Here is a 16,710-nt window from a genome sequence, read left to right on the forward strand (position 1 = left end):
AACAGAAGCCTGCAGATGACTATAGATGTGATTCATTGTTCTCAAATTTGTAGTGGAACTGTGTGAGGCTTCAGGCTATGTCCCTATTGCTTTTTTCCAGCTACTAAATCACATCTACAGTCCTCTGCAGGCTTCTGTTGCGCAATTTATTTAGGTATGTCATCTTAATACATCAAAATAAATATATTCCAATTTATTGAAACCTGTATATGATATGATATGATATGATATTATCATATCCATCCATTCATCTTCTACACTGCATATCCTCACTGGTATTATTTTATATGAAATTACAGTACATTATATTAGTAATTTAATCCTGTAAAATGGATTATATTTTTTTGCATCGTATTGGAAAAGGATAACGTGCTTCGGAAACCCATAATGGAACAAGCTGAAAGAAAAATAACAATGTATACCACATTTACATAATAGCTATACTCCTGTAATGTACCATGTGTATGACATACTTAATGTATGCACCTCTATTGTACCACGTTTATGTCATAGGTAACATATACCTCTAACGTGGCATCATATTTAATGCATACATACCACAAATTTAACACATTTACATAATATTTAAAGTCTATACACTTCTAATGTATTATATTTATATCATATTTAATGTTCTGTGTACCTTTAATGTACCATTACATCATATTTAACGTAAACACTTCTAATGTGTCACTTTTATATCATATTGTACCATGTCTCTGAATTCTTACAACTAATTATAGCATTATTTTTATGATTATAATTTTTGCATTACGATACAGTCAGGGCCTGTGCGTTTATTTTGTAACAATGTGACTTTTATTTTGTAAAGCACGACCGGAAACTTTGGGGAGTTTACTTTGTTTGTATGCGTCTGTGTGAGACAAAAAAGAAAGTAGCGATGCAGCGTGACAAGAGGGCGAAAAGTGGCCTGACATTATAGTCGAGGAGAGGAGCTCCTTTCATGGCAACCACAAGGATAGACGTGGGGCTCTCGTGGCTGATTTTGTGTCTCTGTGGTCGGCTGTGGACGAGCCGGACTCCCGCTGCCGGGTGAGTCCGCCTAGCTAATGGTTTGACTGGGATGCTAGTTAGTTAGCTGCCCAGGCTGGAAAAACTTTTTTTTTTAAGTTTATTTTTTTAAATTTATTTATTTTTTGTCCATGCCCAAAATACCAACAATTATATTCAACGTTTAGATATTCTGTCCTCTAGTAGTCTTTTTTTTTCCTCAGTTTTTTTTCTCGACAGTAGGTCACCTCCTTCCAAATTTCACAACTTAACGTGGTCGACATTTTTAGCTCCATCGTAGATATTTTTTTGTAGTTTGGATATATTCAATACTTTTTACCATGTTTACATCATTTTTTACCATATGTATATTCTATTTAATGTATGTATCCTTAATGTATCCCAATTATATCATATTTAGTGTTATACGCCTCTAATGTAGCATATTTACATCATATTTACTGACTATACTTTATAGCTCGAATATACCATATATAATATTTAATAACTAATAACCTCTAATGTACAAGATTTACATCATGTTTAATGAATGCAGCCCAAATTTACCATATTTACTTAATATTTAGTACTTGTACCGCTAATGGAACATATGTAAATCATATTTAGTGTTCTATATTCAATGCCTCGAGAGGTTTTTTTTCGGTCACATGATTGGTATTTGTTTTCCGCCATGTTGGATAAACTCTGTTTGAAACGGAAATAGTAGACCGATTCGTGTTTATTTGTGTGTTTTTTTTTTTTTTTTTTTTTTTGCTGTACTGGTACCCTAATCAGTTAATATAAGCTATTTTATAAATTTCGCAATCTCCCTAGTTGTGCTAAAAGTTGACAAGAGTATAGAGAAAGTTTGGATCCCGTGATGACAAAGTCAAAAAGTCAAAAAGAGTGACGTCACGCACAGGTACTGTTTTGTTTTGGTGCTTTATCTCAACTGCCAACATGGCAGACAAACAAATACTGATCACGTGGTTGAAAACGATATATTCAAACATCTCTCACCACTAATTGTGTGTGGAAATAAAACAAGATAAAAATTAATCTGTTGCACATAAAAGAGCAACAACAACAAACATTGCAATGTGTTTTTTTAATGAGAAAAGTAGCATGCTATAATATTAGACGTTATAAAACCACACAGTAATGACAAAAATAGAATTAAAAAGAATTGAAGAGTTTTTGTCACGCTTTCTCAATTCAATGCACATTGTGCTGCTTATTCTTGTGTGCGCGCCTTGGCCACTTGGGGGCAGTATAAATGCCAATGTGTTTTTTTGTCAATGTCTTTATGTCTCAAAAGCGTTCTCTGTCAATTGACTGTCTGTTGTCGTACTAGAGCGGCGGCAAATAAAGATGATTCTGATTCTGAATTCATATATACCTTTCTTTCCTGACGGGATGCAGCAGCCAATCATATTTCTGCAGGGCGTGTTCTTACAGCTACAAATAGCGTGAGTTGTGAGTCTCTTCATAGACTGAAAATAATATGTAACCAGAGGTAATATTTATTTAACAATATTTAACAATTGTTAAAAACTGAATTGTTCGCAAACCGAGGCCTGCGTAAACCAAGGTTAGAATAGAATAGCGCTTTAATGTCAGTCTCACAGGAACAATGAAAATTAGTTAGGCATATTTACATATTTAAATCAAATGTTGCATATTTACACCATGATTAATGACGATAACGCTATTGTACCATGTTTACATTATATTTTATGTACCATATTTAATTTTCTCTACATCCAAATCTAATGTCAGAATCAGAATCAGAATCATCTTTATTTGCCAAGTATGTCCAAAACACACAAGGAATTTATTTGTCTCCGGTAGTTGGAGCCGCTCTAGTACAACAGACAGTCAATTTACAGAACACTTTGGAGACATAAAGACATTGACAAAAAACAATTGTGCAAAAAGATGCAGAGTCCTCTAGCACTTAGAGCAGTTCGAATGACTAATATTGCAATAGTCCGGTGCAATGACCATTGTGCAAAGGGCGCCGAGACTTCAAGGAGTGTATGCGGTTTAAAGTGACGAGTAGTGCGATAATCTGGGACAATGTTGGTTGTGCAAAAAAAAAAATAATTACCATATTTGCATCATATTTAATGACTAGACACCTCAAATGTACGATATTTACAACATATTTAATGACTATACCTCCAATGTAGCACATATACATCATATTTTATGTATACTAGCCTAGTGTAATGCACCATGTTTATATCATGATCTGTATGCAATTAATATAAGGCTCTAATGTACCATAGTCACAGGATATTTATTATTCAATGTTCTATACTCCTAATACCTGTGTACTTATACTTTTACACATCTTTGAAAAAATAAATATATTTAATATTGAGAAAAATAATGGAAATGTATGAAAAACATATTGTATGGAAGAACTCAAAACCTTTCTTTCCTCATTTCTGTCAAATACTTGACGTTCCCCGTCAAGAGTGTCGGCGATGGACGAAGTCCCACTGCCCTACATGGACGTCCTGCTGCCCTACACGGATGGCCACGGCCCTCGCCACTCGCACCGCCACGTTCGGGACTGTCAGCCCCACGTGCACGGCAATCACACGCACGAGAGCTTTCCCGCTAGCAATCAAAGCAGTCTGCCGGTGGCTGAGGTCAGGCTGGCCATATACAAGTTGCCCGGACGTGTCGTGACAGGTAAGTAATCGCTCACAGGGTTGGCAGTGGGTCATGAAACCTCTAAGCCAATGTGGCTAAACAGTCTAAAAATCCCTGAGCAACACTTGTGTGTAGTTAGCCACAACATCACGTGTGTTTATGTGGCTAAACCTTTAGCTACACTTAGCCAGTCCTCCTTACTAGGATGCCGATAAGCTTTAACGATGTGGGCTCCAATTAAAGCTACATAAAGTGACATTTTCTGTCTTTTTTTCTTTCGTTTTTTTCTTCTCTATTTGTCATCGCCATCTTCCCGCTCCAGCAACCAAATAGGTCCACTTCCGCCTCTTACAAACTGACGTAAGCGTGTTGTGCCACATTAACGCCTGTGTGCCCCTTGAGCTTCACAATAAAATAAACATTTCCCAGAGGCTGAAAAAAATCTTTTTTTTTTTTTTTTTTTTTTACTCAAAGTACTTGAAATACCTGAGTACTCGCTCATTGCAGCCCTAAATCTATTCCTAACGCTATTCAAGGGGGATAGAGACCGAGCCCTGCTGTGAATAGCAAAATCTGCAAATAATTGACGCCCTTCCTGAAGGGGGTTTATAATTGCCTATAGATGCCAAAATATGGCGAGAAGACACGTTTCGGTTTGTTTTCTTGTCTGGTGTTCATTCCCCCTGATTGGCTCCAGGTCACTTCACGGTGGTCCACGACCCGCTGAGGACCCTGTCAGTGCTGGAGCCCGGCCGCCCAGGAGGCTGCGGTAGTTACCGCTTGGCCACAGTGGAGGAGACATCCCAGGCTGCCGGCTGTCTGTATGCCCAGAACGCTGGCTTCTTCAACACCCATACTGGCCAGTGTCTGGGCAACGTGGTGAGCGACGGCAGAATGGTGCAGGACAGTGGTGGCATGCAGAATGCCCAGTTTGGCATCAGGAGAGATGGAACCCTGGTATTCGGGTAAGAAGCGTTTGCATTGAAACACCACAAGCCAGTTAAAATTAAAATTAAGATAATTTATGCACTTGTATGCACAGAGTTTGAAGGGCAACACGTAAATTGTCCAACTTGCATGATTTTTATGAAGCTGTTAGTCTTTCTTTCTTTCTTTTCCTTTCGGCTTGTCCCTTTAGTGGTCGCGTCATCCTTTTCCATGTAAGCCTATGTCCTGTATCCTCCTCTCGAACACCAACTGCCCTCATGTCTTCCCTCACGACATCCATCAACCTTCTCTTTGGTCTTCCTCTAGCTTTCTCGCCGAGCAGCTCCATCCTCATCATCCTTTTACCAATATACTCACTATTTCTCCTCTGGACGTGTCCTTGGCTGTCACTCTGATGAGCTCATTTCTAATTTTATCCAACCTGGACACTCCAAGAGCGAACCTCAACATCTTCATTTCCGCCACCTCCAGCTCTGCTTCCTGTGGTCTCTTCACTGCCACTGTCTCTAATCCGTACGCACCCCCAAAGTTGACCTCAAAATTCTGGAAAACCCTTCTACCTATGTATAAAGCATTTTTACAATGCATGATTTTGATTCTACCCATATGATCAAAACAAAGTATTTTTTCATAGAATTATTCTGAAGTTAAGCACTTTATTTGAACATGCAATACTTGTTTTGTTTACTTGCTCTTATTTTAAAATTTACAGCCTTTTATTTAGTAAATGAGACACACAGTTGTGCTCATATGTATGATTACCCAAACAAAAATTTGTAAGATGGGTATAATTCTTTAAAGAAAACATGAAGGCCTAGGGGAAACACATTTACTTTTTTTGGGGGGATTGGGATTCAAATTAAACTGTCAAGCATTTCAGAAAAGCATTATCATTAAACAAAACATAACCATAAATAAATGAATGATAGTTGTTGTTCAGTCATATTTAAAAAAAAACCACAAATTCTGCCAGGGTATGTAAACTTATGAGCGCAACTGTACATACAGTATATGCAGTCATACGTACATACCGCTGTCATATTGGAATGAAAGTGTAGGCTATACCTTTTTCATAACCTCTAGGTGGCGGCATATTAGAATTAAAGTGTACACCTTTATCATAACCTCTAGGTGGCGGTGACATTGGAATGAAAGTGTATGGCAGCATACATTTGTAAAATGTGACAGTTTTTTTCCCATTTTCCCCTATACCTATGTATAATGCGCACTATTGACTTTTGACAATTTCTTTGGGGGGAAAATGCGCAGTATACACAAGAAATTACGGTAATTCTATTATGGAGCAAAACTCAGTAAACATTTGTTTATGTGTGTTGTAAATAATTGTCAACAATGGAATGGTTTAAAAACAATAGAAAAAAATGGAACATAGGAGTAGGGATACTGTCTAAACGTTTTTACTTCTTCCTACTCCTTTTCAAACACTGTTACGTGTTTTTTTAAAATATTTTTGTTCATCTAATTTTAAATTTTGTCTGAAATAAACTCATTCATTAATTCATTGAGTGTTTATCCACCGAATGTATATATATTAAATGTCTGGACCTCTAATAGAGCATATTTACAGAATGTTAGTGTTTATATACCTAATGTACTGTGTTTATCTCATTTTTGGGGGGGGGTGTCAGTTTAGCTTATTTTTAGTAAAGTGAGCATTCTGTTTTCACAGGTATCTGTCTCAGGAGGAAGTTTTGGACCAGTCCAACCCCTTTGTTCAGTTGGTCAGCGGAGTGGTGTGGCTGCTAAGAAATGGCGAGGTGTACATCAAGTCCAGTATGACAGCAGAGTGCGACAAGATGCAGGAGACCGGTATGAATGTTCTCTTGGGTCCTCTGGCCCTTCCTTGTGGTTACACACAGTATGTCGTAACCTGAGGTGTGCTGTGTGCTTTCGCAGGGTCATTCCACCATTTCGCTGAGGTCATGTCGGCCAGGACGGCGTTGGGTCACGATGCCAACGGGCGGGTGATCTTGCTCCAGGTGGACGGACAGACGGGAGAAAGGGGGTAAGAAGAACCAAAAGGGCTTTTTACTTGGTCTATAAAAACTCTACAATCACTCAAGTAAAATGCTAAGGGGTCAAGATTTAGGTGAAAAATGTGCCATTAAATAATAATGATTATAATTTTTATTGTATTTTTTTTGTGTCTGATGTGATATTACAGAGTGATATTATAGAGTGCTATTTTCTTTACACACATTAGAAAGTTTTTTTGTTGGGCTTGCTTGGGGAGTCTGGAAACGCCGCCGGCTTCTCTGGGCCCGAGCTCATCTAAGATGGGCTGATGCAAAGTGGAAAAGTGATCTGTGGTCCGACGAGTCCACATTTCAAATTGTTTTTGGAAATTGTGGACGTTGTGTCCTCCGGGCCAAAGAGGAAAAGAACCATCCGGACTGCTATGGACGCAAAGTTCAAAAGCCAGCATCTGTGATGGTATGGGGCTGTGTTAGTGCCAATGGCATAGGTAACTTACACATCTGTGAAGGCACCATTAATGCTGAAAGGTTTTGGAGAAACATATGCTGCCATCCAAGCAACGGCTTTTTCATGTACACCCCTGCTTATTTCAGCAAGACAATGCCAAACCACATTCTGCACGTGTTACAACAGCGTGGCTTCGTAGTAAAAGAGTGCGGGTACTAGAAAGGCCTGCCTACAGTCCAGACCTGTCTCCCATTGAAAATGTGTGGCGCATTATGATGCGTAAAATACCACAACGGAGACCCCGGACTTTTGAACAGCTGAAGCTGTACATTAATTCAATGGTAAAGAACTCCACCTACAAAGCTTCAACAATTAGTGTCCTCAGTTCCCAAATGTTTATTGAATGTTGTTAAAAGAAAAGGTGATATAACACAGTGGTAAAAAAGACCCTGTCCCAGCTTTTTTGGAACATGTTGCTGCCATAAAATTCCAAGTTAATGATTATTTGCTAAAAACAATAAAGTTTATCTGTTTGAACATTAAATATCTTGTCTTTGTAGTGTATACAATTAAATATAGGTTGAACATGATTTGCAAATCATTGTATTCTTTTTTTATTTATGTTTAAAAAAAAACGTCCCAACTTAATTTGAATTGGGGTTGTAGTTCAAATCTAGTCAAGTCTCATGAATACAAAATTAAAGTTAAGTCGAATCTTGCTTAAGTTGATTTCAAGTCAAGTCATGTAATTCGAGTCCCCTACCTCTGCTGAACGCTTCGCTCAAGATTTTGCATATCTTAACAGAATGAGCCTATTTGAGATGGCCATCTTCCTGAAGAAAAATGGAGTCATCAACGCCATCAATCTGGACGGTGGCGGGTCTTCCACATTTGTGTCCAGTGGCTCCTTGGCCAACTACCCTTCTGACGAATGGTAGCTTGCGCCTCATAAATAATAAGTACCTCTGTCGCCTCTATTTTCTTGCCCTCTAAATCTCACCACAGCAAAGCAGACAAAAGGTGGCACTGCGCTCGGGCAGTCTCCACCATCCTGTGCGTCCATCCGCAGCCTTGCCATCCGTCGGACTGCGGCGCCCACGGAGTCTGTGCCGCCAGTTAGTGTCCACTCCCCCAAACCAACACCAGCCAGCTGTAAGCCCATTTTCTACCTTAGGTGTTTCATTTGTCTGTTATGTTACAGGTGGTTGTTTCTGTGATGCCGGATGGAGAGACAAGAACTGTAGTCAAGGTATTCATAAACAAACTCGGACTCCATAGTGCGCAAAACCTGTAGCTAATGCGCAAAAGTGCACCAAATGAACTTAAACATGTATTCCTTGTGCTAATAAGAGGAGCTCACCTCTTGCTTCATACCAAGACACAAGCTTATATACAACAAACTATATATTGTGTTCCCGGTCTCAGAGTGCCTGCCGGGTTTCTATGGCGAAGGTTGCAATCAGACGTGCTCCTGCATGAACAGCGACTCATGCCATCACGTCCACGGAGGCTGCAGCTGCACTCTGGGGTTCACTGGAAAATCCTGTGAAGGTACAAGCCATTTGCCATCATTGCAGAAAGCCAAGAGTTGTGTTTGTAGTTTAGCTGGTTTGTTTTTGTCATCAAGATTCGGTTGACAGACTTAAACGTATTAATTATTAATCGTGCGAGCGAGAGAAGCTAAGAAAGGGAGCTGACACAAGCTAATGTAGACATCTCTCAAAAGAGGATTCATGTTTTGTGTTGTTGATAAGGGACATCACAAGAACTTTGGACAAACTAGATGCGGCGCTTCAAGTGTTTTAGCACGAGTGCTAATTCTCAACACCTGTCCACACGAGGCTTCAAAAAAAAACAAAAAACATATATTACAAAGTAGATAAAATGCAGTATTATACATACAGACAAGTCAATTAATCCATATTTATAATCAATGTTGTAGCAAGTACTTGCAATGTTAAGCAAATATATGTTCATGTGAGGAGCGCTGCCCAGACTTAAGCCATCTTTTTTAGGTCCCTGACAAAAAAAAATAGGATCAGTCACCTGCCTCAACTTGCTGGGGCGCGACTTCCGGAGACTGACCCCTTTAAAGGACAAACTGGACTGTTCAAATTAGGTCTTGAACATTAGGAGGATACAGTGCCCCCTGACAGAGCCTTGAGTGGTTGGTGTGTCAGAATTTTGACATCTGGTGAGCAGCGCTGAAAACAATGATAGCACAGAATTATTCAGACATTTAAAAACCAGTTTCAGAATACTAGAATTGACAAGCTTTTCAAAGGTAAGAGTTTATGCTTTTGTATTACTTCGCAGTGATACCACCGTATTGGCTCTTTGTGTCTTACCTTAATTGTCTGTTTATAAGGTGAGATGACAGGTTTCATTGTGGTAGTTGACGTTTGTGACCAAGAGGTGATGTGGAAGCAGTTCAGGTTTGTTTGACCTTTTTGCATTTACTGTATTATAACGTGACTTTGACATTTTTACCGTCACGTCCACGGAGGCTGCACCAGCACACCTGGGTTCATTGGAAAAACCTGTGAAGGTACAAAACCTTTGCTAACATTGCAAGAGCCAACTGTGGTATTTTTAGTTTAACTGGTTTGGGTTTTAAATTGCGTGATGCAGTGGACTGACATAGATGTGTGTTCATCATGTTAACGAGAGGAGCTAAGAGAAGGAGCTGCCACAAGCTTACTGCATGTAGACGTCCCTTAAAAGATGATTCATGTGTAAAATTGTATGTTGTGTTCTTGGTCTCAGAATGTCTGCCTGGTTACTATGGCAACGGATGCAATCAGACGTGCTCCTGCATGAACGGTGGCTTGTGCCATCACATCCACAATAACTGTAGCTGCACTCCGGGTTACACTGGAAAAACCTGTGAAGAAGGTATTTGTTATGACCCATATGTCCATGATGAAACTAAATTAGACAGATATCATTAAGTGTGACGTGGTCACCTTCCTCAGAGCCACAAACAGACCAATTTCCAGATAAATGTCATCTTATTTTTTAGTCTCGCTGCATCTTGTTTTTTATCACATGATGCAATAAACGTGTACTCATTGTGCTAGCAAGAGGAGCTAAGGAGGAGCTGACACAAGCTTATGTAGACATCCCTTAAAAGAGGATTGATGTGTAAAACTATATTTTGTTTCCGCTCTCAGAGTGCCTGCCTGGTTTCTACGGCGACGGCTGCAATCAAACGTGCTCCTGCATGAACGGTGGCTCGTGCCATCACATCCACGGAGGCTGCATGTGCTCTCCGGGCTTCACTGGAAAAACCTGCGAAGAAGGTATTTGTTATTTGTTCCAAGATTACTTGTATACCAGAAGTGCCCAGGCCAGCTCTGTCTTTAGTCGGCGGGGATCATCATTGTGGGAACATGAAGGGCTCAGCCTCTTTACATAGCTGAGTTTTTACAGCGCCATCGTCCCCACAAGATGTATGTGCGACCTGGACTGCATACCAGAGGCACCCAAAAAAACTCAACCGCTTCCTTCTCAAATTTCTCTGCCAATTTCGCAGAGTAAAATGGCAGGATCAAGTCCTTGACACAGATACTTGAGCAGACCAGCATGCCCAGTGTCTTCACCATGTTTCGTCAGGCTCAACTCCGCTAGGAGGGGCATGTCACAAGGATGTCAGCTGAGTTACCAAGTGTGTCCTGTATGTTGAACTGCTGGCCGGTGCAAACTCCCACAGTGGCCAGAAGAGGCGTTTCAAGGACACCTTGAAATCTTTTCTGAAGGACTTTGGCATTTGACCACAACTCATAGGAGACCCTGGCCCAGGAGTGCCCAATATGGCAAGGGTCCATCAGGAAAGGAACAGCAATGCATGAGCCACAGTGCATCACAACTACCAACACAACTCTCGTGTCATCGGAAATCCGACTTCACAAGCTGACACTGGATTGCCTTGCTGCCATAGAACCTTCAAGGCACCGATGGGCCTTATCATTCATCTCCGCATTTACCCCACCCCACAGATGGATGACGTATGTAGGTGGTCGTCTTCCCTTTGACAGATGTCGATGATGTGTGAGGTGGTGATCTTCCTCAGAACCACAGACAGACCGAACTCCAGTCCAACGTCGTCATATTGTTTAGTTTACCTGCTTGGGTTTTGCATCACATAATGTAGTTGACAATTGTATATAGCATTCCCTAAAAAGAGGATTAATGTATATAACTGCATATTGTATTTCTGATGTCAGAGTGTGTGCCGGGTTTCTATTAGGATGGCTGCAATCAGGTGTGCTCCTGCATGAACGGCGGCTCGTGCCGTCACGTTCATGGAGGCTGCAGATGCACTCTGGGGTTCATTGGAAAAACCTGTGAAGAAGGTACAAGAACTTTGTCAACATTGAAGAAAGAAAGCGCCAACTCTTGTGGTTTTGGTTTAGCTGGTTACGGTTTTACATTACATGATGCAATTGACAGACTTGAACATGCTAGTGAGCAGAGCTAAGAGGAGGAGCTGACACAATTTGATATAGACATCACAAAAAAGAGGATTCATGTACAAAATTGTATATCGTGTTTCTGATCTCAGAGTGCCGGCCAGGTTTCTATGGCGATGGCTGCAATCAGAAGTGTCCCTGCGTGAACGCCGCCTCGTGCCATCACGTCTCAGGAAGCTGCAGCTGCTCTCCGGGGTTCACCGGAAAAACCTGTGAAGAAGGTGTTTGTTACGACCCATATTTCTATGATTAGAATATATGGCTTATTATTATTACCTTGAAACAAAATACAAGTGATGGATTGAACAAGAATGTAAAGTTTGCCAACGTTGCAAAAAATGATGGCGTTTCAGTTGTGTGTAGTCAAATTATTGGCAAAAAAAAGCTCTTCGACCCCCACCAACACCCAACATTAGCTCAGCAGCGCGTTGTCTATAGATACCGCTCGTCCTTTATGTGTCAGAGTTATGTATTCGGTCGTCATCATCATTGCTCCACAGTCTTTTGTCTTCTTCAGTCACAGACGAACGCTCACAGGCCAAAGAGCAGGAGCAGAAAGCTTATCATCTGACAGAGTAAGTATAGAAATATATCTTATTTGTTGTAAAAATGTGACTTTATTCTCATAGTATTACAACTTTGTAATTTGATTTATTTATTTTTTTGTGCAACAATACGACTTATTTTGACTTGTCATGGTAACAAAAAAGGTATTTTCATACCATTCCACCTTTTTCTAAATTGTTTCCTATTCTTCTTTTTTCATCCCTTCCAGAATCAAATTTTCCCCCCTTGTACTTTATTCCCTTTTGTTTATTTTTCTTTATCCCCATTTGCTTATTTTTCTTTGTATTCATTTTTATCGTTTTTCATTTTTGTGTTTCCTTTGATATCTCATTTTCCCTTTACTAATTGTCTGGTGTTTTTTTTTTTGTTATTTTGAAATTTTTTTGGCCTTTATGCATGTTTTCATTCTTGACTTTCTTTATATTATTTTTCTTGTTTTTCAATTTTTTTTCCTCTTCTTTTTGCCCTCTCACCTCTTTTCTTGTTTTTTTTTAAACAAATTTCCTCATTTTTCCTTTTCTTTTTATGTTCCTTCTTTGGCTTGTTCCAATTTCTTTTTCTGATTCCTGTCTAATTCCCAATTTGTTAGTCTTTTTTCCCCATTTGATATTCTTTCCCCTTTTAATGTTTTTTTGTTCTTCATTCATTTTCTCCTGTTCATTATTCCCCTTTTGTAATGTTTTTAATTCATTTTCTCCTTTTCATTTGTCTTTTTTCCATTTTTCCCCTCATTTTCCTTTTTGTTCATTTTCAATTTTAAAATAGTTTGTTCCTTTTTTTTTTACTCCTTTTACTTTTGACATTTTTGCTTGAAAATGTACAGCTTTTTATTAAAAACATTGACATAATAACAGTACAACAGTCACAACTCGTATTACGACGTTTTATCTTGGAAAAATGTACTATTTTCTTGTAACGTTTCCACTTTTTCCTGAAACATAAAGGGCTTTTTACTGAGAAAAAGTACGACTTTATTCTCATTACGTTTTGCCCTAAAATGTTATCTTATTCCATCCACAGAGCAACATGGCTGACAATCACCATCATCCTGAGCATTCTGCTGCTACTCAGCCTACTGGCTCTGGTTGTGCAGCTGTGCGGATATCCGCTGGCGACTCGCATGCGTGCCAACTTCACCTACCTGCCGCTGAGCACCTTCGACGGAGGGGACGCCAACGGCGGGGGGCCTGGGAAATGGGATCGGGATTTCTCCAACTCCCTGGAATTAATATAATCCACGAAGAAAAACCACTAAGATGTTCCTGTGCATTTCAAACACTGGAAAAGTCAGTGGTCTAAGGTCTGTAGCTTTTTTCTCTATTACCCATGAAAAGGTCCATTGCACATTTACTCAACAAGTCTCAAAATTCACTTGTCAATTAATGTTGCGGTCTGGTGCATGAGATCACCACCGACTAATTTAACCATAGTCCCCTCGACACAGGATAACTTAATTGCATTGTCACTGGAAGCATTGCATCACCAAGTGCAGGAGCGCTCGCTTCTGCAATAGTCAGGAGACTAAAGATTGACTTGGTTGTTTTCATTTCACATCATTTCATTCCTGGGACACCACTATTTGGATAACTATATATTTTTTAAAATGAAAACTCAATGTGAATGTAATATTTTTTTTATTTTTTTTTTATTTTTTTTTGCTTGAGGTAGTTCTCAGGAATACTTGCTGCTATCTGCCAGCTGAAATGACAGTACAAATGTGCAAACTTATTTTTGAGAGAATGTAAAATTATTCATGCAGAATTTATGGAAATATTGCAATATTTATATAAGAATGTTAAACAAATGAAGAAATAAAAATATTTATTTTTCTGGCTGTTGTCAATTTGTGATGGCTTGTGGGGGGAGGGGGTCAGGATGTAATAGCTGCCTCAAGGCGCTTGAGGGAGCCAAAGCTTCGCGATAATTAAGCTGAGGGCAGCGCTGCAGCCTTTTGTTTATTCCTTCCCTTTTGTTTTTGTTTTCTCTTTATTGTTTACTTTACTGATACGGGGAAGTCGAAAATGAAAATATTGATTGGCTGACGTGAGATTTGGACTTGACTAACAAATTGCTGTAATGTTTGTTGATGATATCATCACAAAAAAATATCTTAAAGCCCGTCCGACAATTTTCACCAAAGTCTCACTGGAACTGCTTTCATTACAGAGGAGAGAAACTAACTATGAACAGCAAATTAATAAGTGTGTATGTCCACAAAAAAAAAATAGAATGCACAGCCACAAACGGGACAGTCCAAAAACTGAAAATGAATTGATAAGGTATCACATATGTCAGGCCAGAGGAGGGCCTCTAATATTAAATGGTGAATAAAATATTTATAATACCAGTAATGTTATGTTTTTTATTTATTGCAGTTTTGTCAGTTTCTGAGTAGTATTTGTATAATATATCGTCCATTTATTTACACATGCTCCAATACGAATAATACATCCATAATGCAGTTACATTACTGGACATATACATAAGTACGTGTATTCACCTTAATAAGCACCCACATGATCACGTGTAAACGCGTACATATGTATTTAAACACATATACATACACACACGTTAAACCCACATCATCACAACCGCCATGTACATGAATACATATTTTATAGCCTTATGCCTTGTGGGTGCTGAGTTTTGATTTGGACTTTTGAAATCTGCACAATAAATGTTCTTAGAATTACATTATATCTTATTTTACCAATCCCCCTAATTTAGCTTTGCTAATGAACCATACAACCTGATATTTCTTGTAATGGGTCATTCCGTTAATAAAACTGTCACTCCATTAATGTATATTTAACAATCTAGTGCCAAGACATCGGATTGAATAAATCAAAATTGAAGTAAAACATTTTAAAAAGCTGTCAATAGTTTGTCACTCGAAACTGTTCAAAGAAAGAAAATAACGAATAAAGAACATATTAGTGTTGTTCTGAGTTATTATGGTAGCGTTGGTGTGTTTTGGCTGAGACACAAGTGCTCCTGACAAAATCAAAATGTTTCTGAGAAAATATCCAGAATGTTCCTGAGAGGTGATGATAAGGATTGACATCTCTGTTTTTGTGATTTTTGCACTTGTTTTTTTTTTTTTTTAATACAAGATTTTTGTTCCCTTTCCCCTTTTTTTCAGTTTTTGTTTTCATGGTTTATGCTTTATCCTCCTTCACCCTTTTTTCATTGTTTCTTGTTTCCATTTTTTTCTTTGTTGGGAAGAGGTGTAAGCTGACTAAAAAAAATAATAATACAAATAAATTAAAAAACAGATAATTGAAAATGCAAGTGTTGAACTAAAAAATATGAACAAATAAATACAATTAAAATACAAAATTGAAAAATGCACGGTGTTAAATTAGAAAAGTATTCTCATTTCTTTTATTTTATTTCTTTAGAATTATTTTAAGTACAGTGAGTATTTTGATAAATTGAAATGTGTAAAATGTACGTGTACAATTTGCAGTTTATTTTCCACGTATTAATTTATTAATAAATGATTTTAAATATATTTGTATTATAAATAACCTTTTCATTCATTCTAAATTTTTATTAATATAATTGGATCACGCGACCATCTAGTTAATGATGTATAAAAAATTTATACAAAATGAATTTAATTGAAACTAATTTTAGGGAAAAAAAACTGCTGAACTAATGCAACAAATAACAGTAACAGGTATGATGGTGATGTTGAAAAATATATTTAGAAAGATTGTAAAATCTAAATAACATATGAATACAAATATGGAAAATCCAAAGAAAACAAAAACAATACAAGATTTTTTTTTAAATGCCCCAAAAAATACAAATAAAAAGTGTTTTTTTTTTTTTCAAATGAAATGTGCTTTCATTTCAATTGAAGTGCTAAATTTAAAAAAAGGAACATTTCCAGATGATAATTGAGTTGCTGTTGTTATTGTCATGTTAAAGCAAGCACACTTGAACTTGGAGGACTTTGCCACCGATATGAAGTCAATCATTCTGATGCAACACCTCAGAGGAAGTGTGTGTGTTTGTGTGTGTGTGCTCACCTGGGTGTGTTCACACATTTGTGGCCCAACACTCCACCCTAAGTATGAAACTGCAAATAAATATGTCATGACAATTAGACGGAATTGTGTGATTAGATGAAGAAGAAAGTCAAAGCAAAAAGCGACAGCGTGACAGGGTCAGATCGGAGGTCACTGTGACTCGTAGACTCCGCCCACATTCCACTCGGCGTGTTGACATCCTGTAGTGCGGGAAGGTTGTGACCCTTTGCACCCTCCCGTCACATCCGTGGTCACCACGGCAATAAAATGCACTAAATAAAATAAGAGCTTATTTTTAACAGTGCAAAAATGTCTTTACATAAAAATACTAAGTAAAACACTAAGACATTTAAAAATGCAACAAAGGTTGGAGAAAATACAAACAAATAAAATCATCAACAATTGGCATGCTCCCCTTTGAGAATTTGTTTTCATTTTTTTTTTTGCCTTTATTACCACCTTCCCCTCAGCGGTAAGGTCGTGACCCTGTGGCCCTTCCGTCACCCACGTGGTCACCACGGTAGCGGTCACAAGACGGAGAGACGCTGAAGCGATATTTATTTATT

The 16,710-nt window shown here is 38.5% G+C and overlaps 1 protein-coding gene and 1 long non-coding RNA gene across 5 annotated transcripts; one reads left to right on the forward strand and one right to left on the reverse strand.

Moving 5' to 3' along the window:
• Window positions 1-844: 844 nt before the first annotated feature.
• Window positions 845-13,937, forward strand: nagpa (N-acetylglucosamine-1-phosphodiester alpha-N-acetylglucosaminidase). Of its 4 annotated transcripts, XM_061776988.1 has the most exons (14): window positions 849-1,053; window positions 3,494-3,714; window positions 4,373-4,640; window positions 6,314-6,453; window positions 6,541-6,649; window positions 7,874-8,002; window positions 8,074-8,183; window positions 8,270-8,317; window positions 8,494-8,619; window positions 9,835-9,963; window positions 10,242-10,370; window positions 11,633-11,761; window positions 12,058-12,115; window positions 13,128-13,937. In XM_061776988.1, exons 1-14 carry the CDS (start codon window positions 965-967, stop codon window positions 13,339-13,341), a joined length of 1,899 nt encoding a protein of 632 aa, XP_061632972.1. In that variant the 5' UTR covers window positions 849-964; the 3' UTR covers window positions 13,342-13,937. The 4 variants fall into 4 exon arrangements, with proteins under 4 accessions (XP_061632975.1, XP_061632974.1, XP_061632972.1 ...); XM_061776990.1 differs by lacking the exon at window positions 9,835-9,963 and having other exon boundaries at window positions 847-1,053; XM_061776989.1 differs by lacking the exon at window positions 7,874-8,002.
• LOC133479690 (uncharacterized) lies at window positions 9,134-9,906 on the reverse strand. Its single transcript, XR_009789041.1, has 3 exons — window positions 9,770-9,906; window positions 9,417-9,608; window positions 9,134-9,272 (listed from the first exon to the last, which is right to left on the reverse strand). It is a non-coding gene; the product is annotated as an uncharacterized LOC133479690 (long non-coding RNA).
• Window positions 13,938-16,710: the final 2,773 nt, after the last annotated feature.

Source organism: Phyllopteryx taeniolatus, chromosome 6, assembly GCF_024500385.1.
Source record: "Phyllopteryx taeniolatus isolate TA_2022b chromosome 6, UOR_Ptae_1.2, whole genome shotgun sequence".
NCBI classification, from domain to species: domain Eukaryota; kingdom Metazoa; phylum Chordata; class Actinopteri; order Syngnathiformes; family Syngnathidae; genus Phyllopteryx; species Phyllopteryx taeniolatus.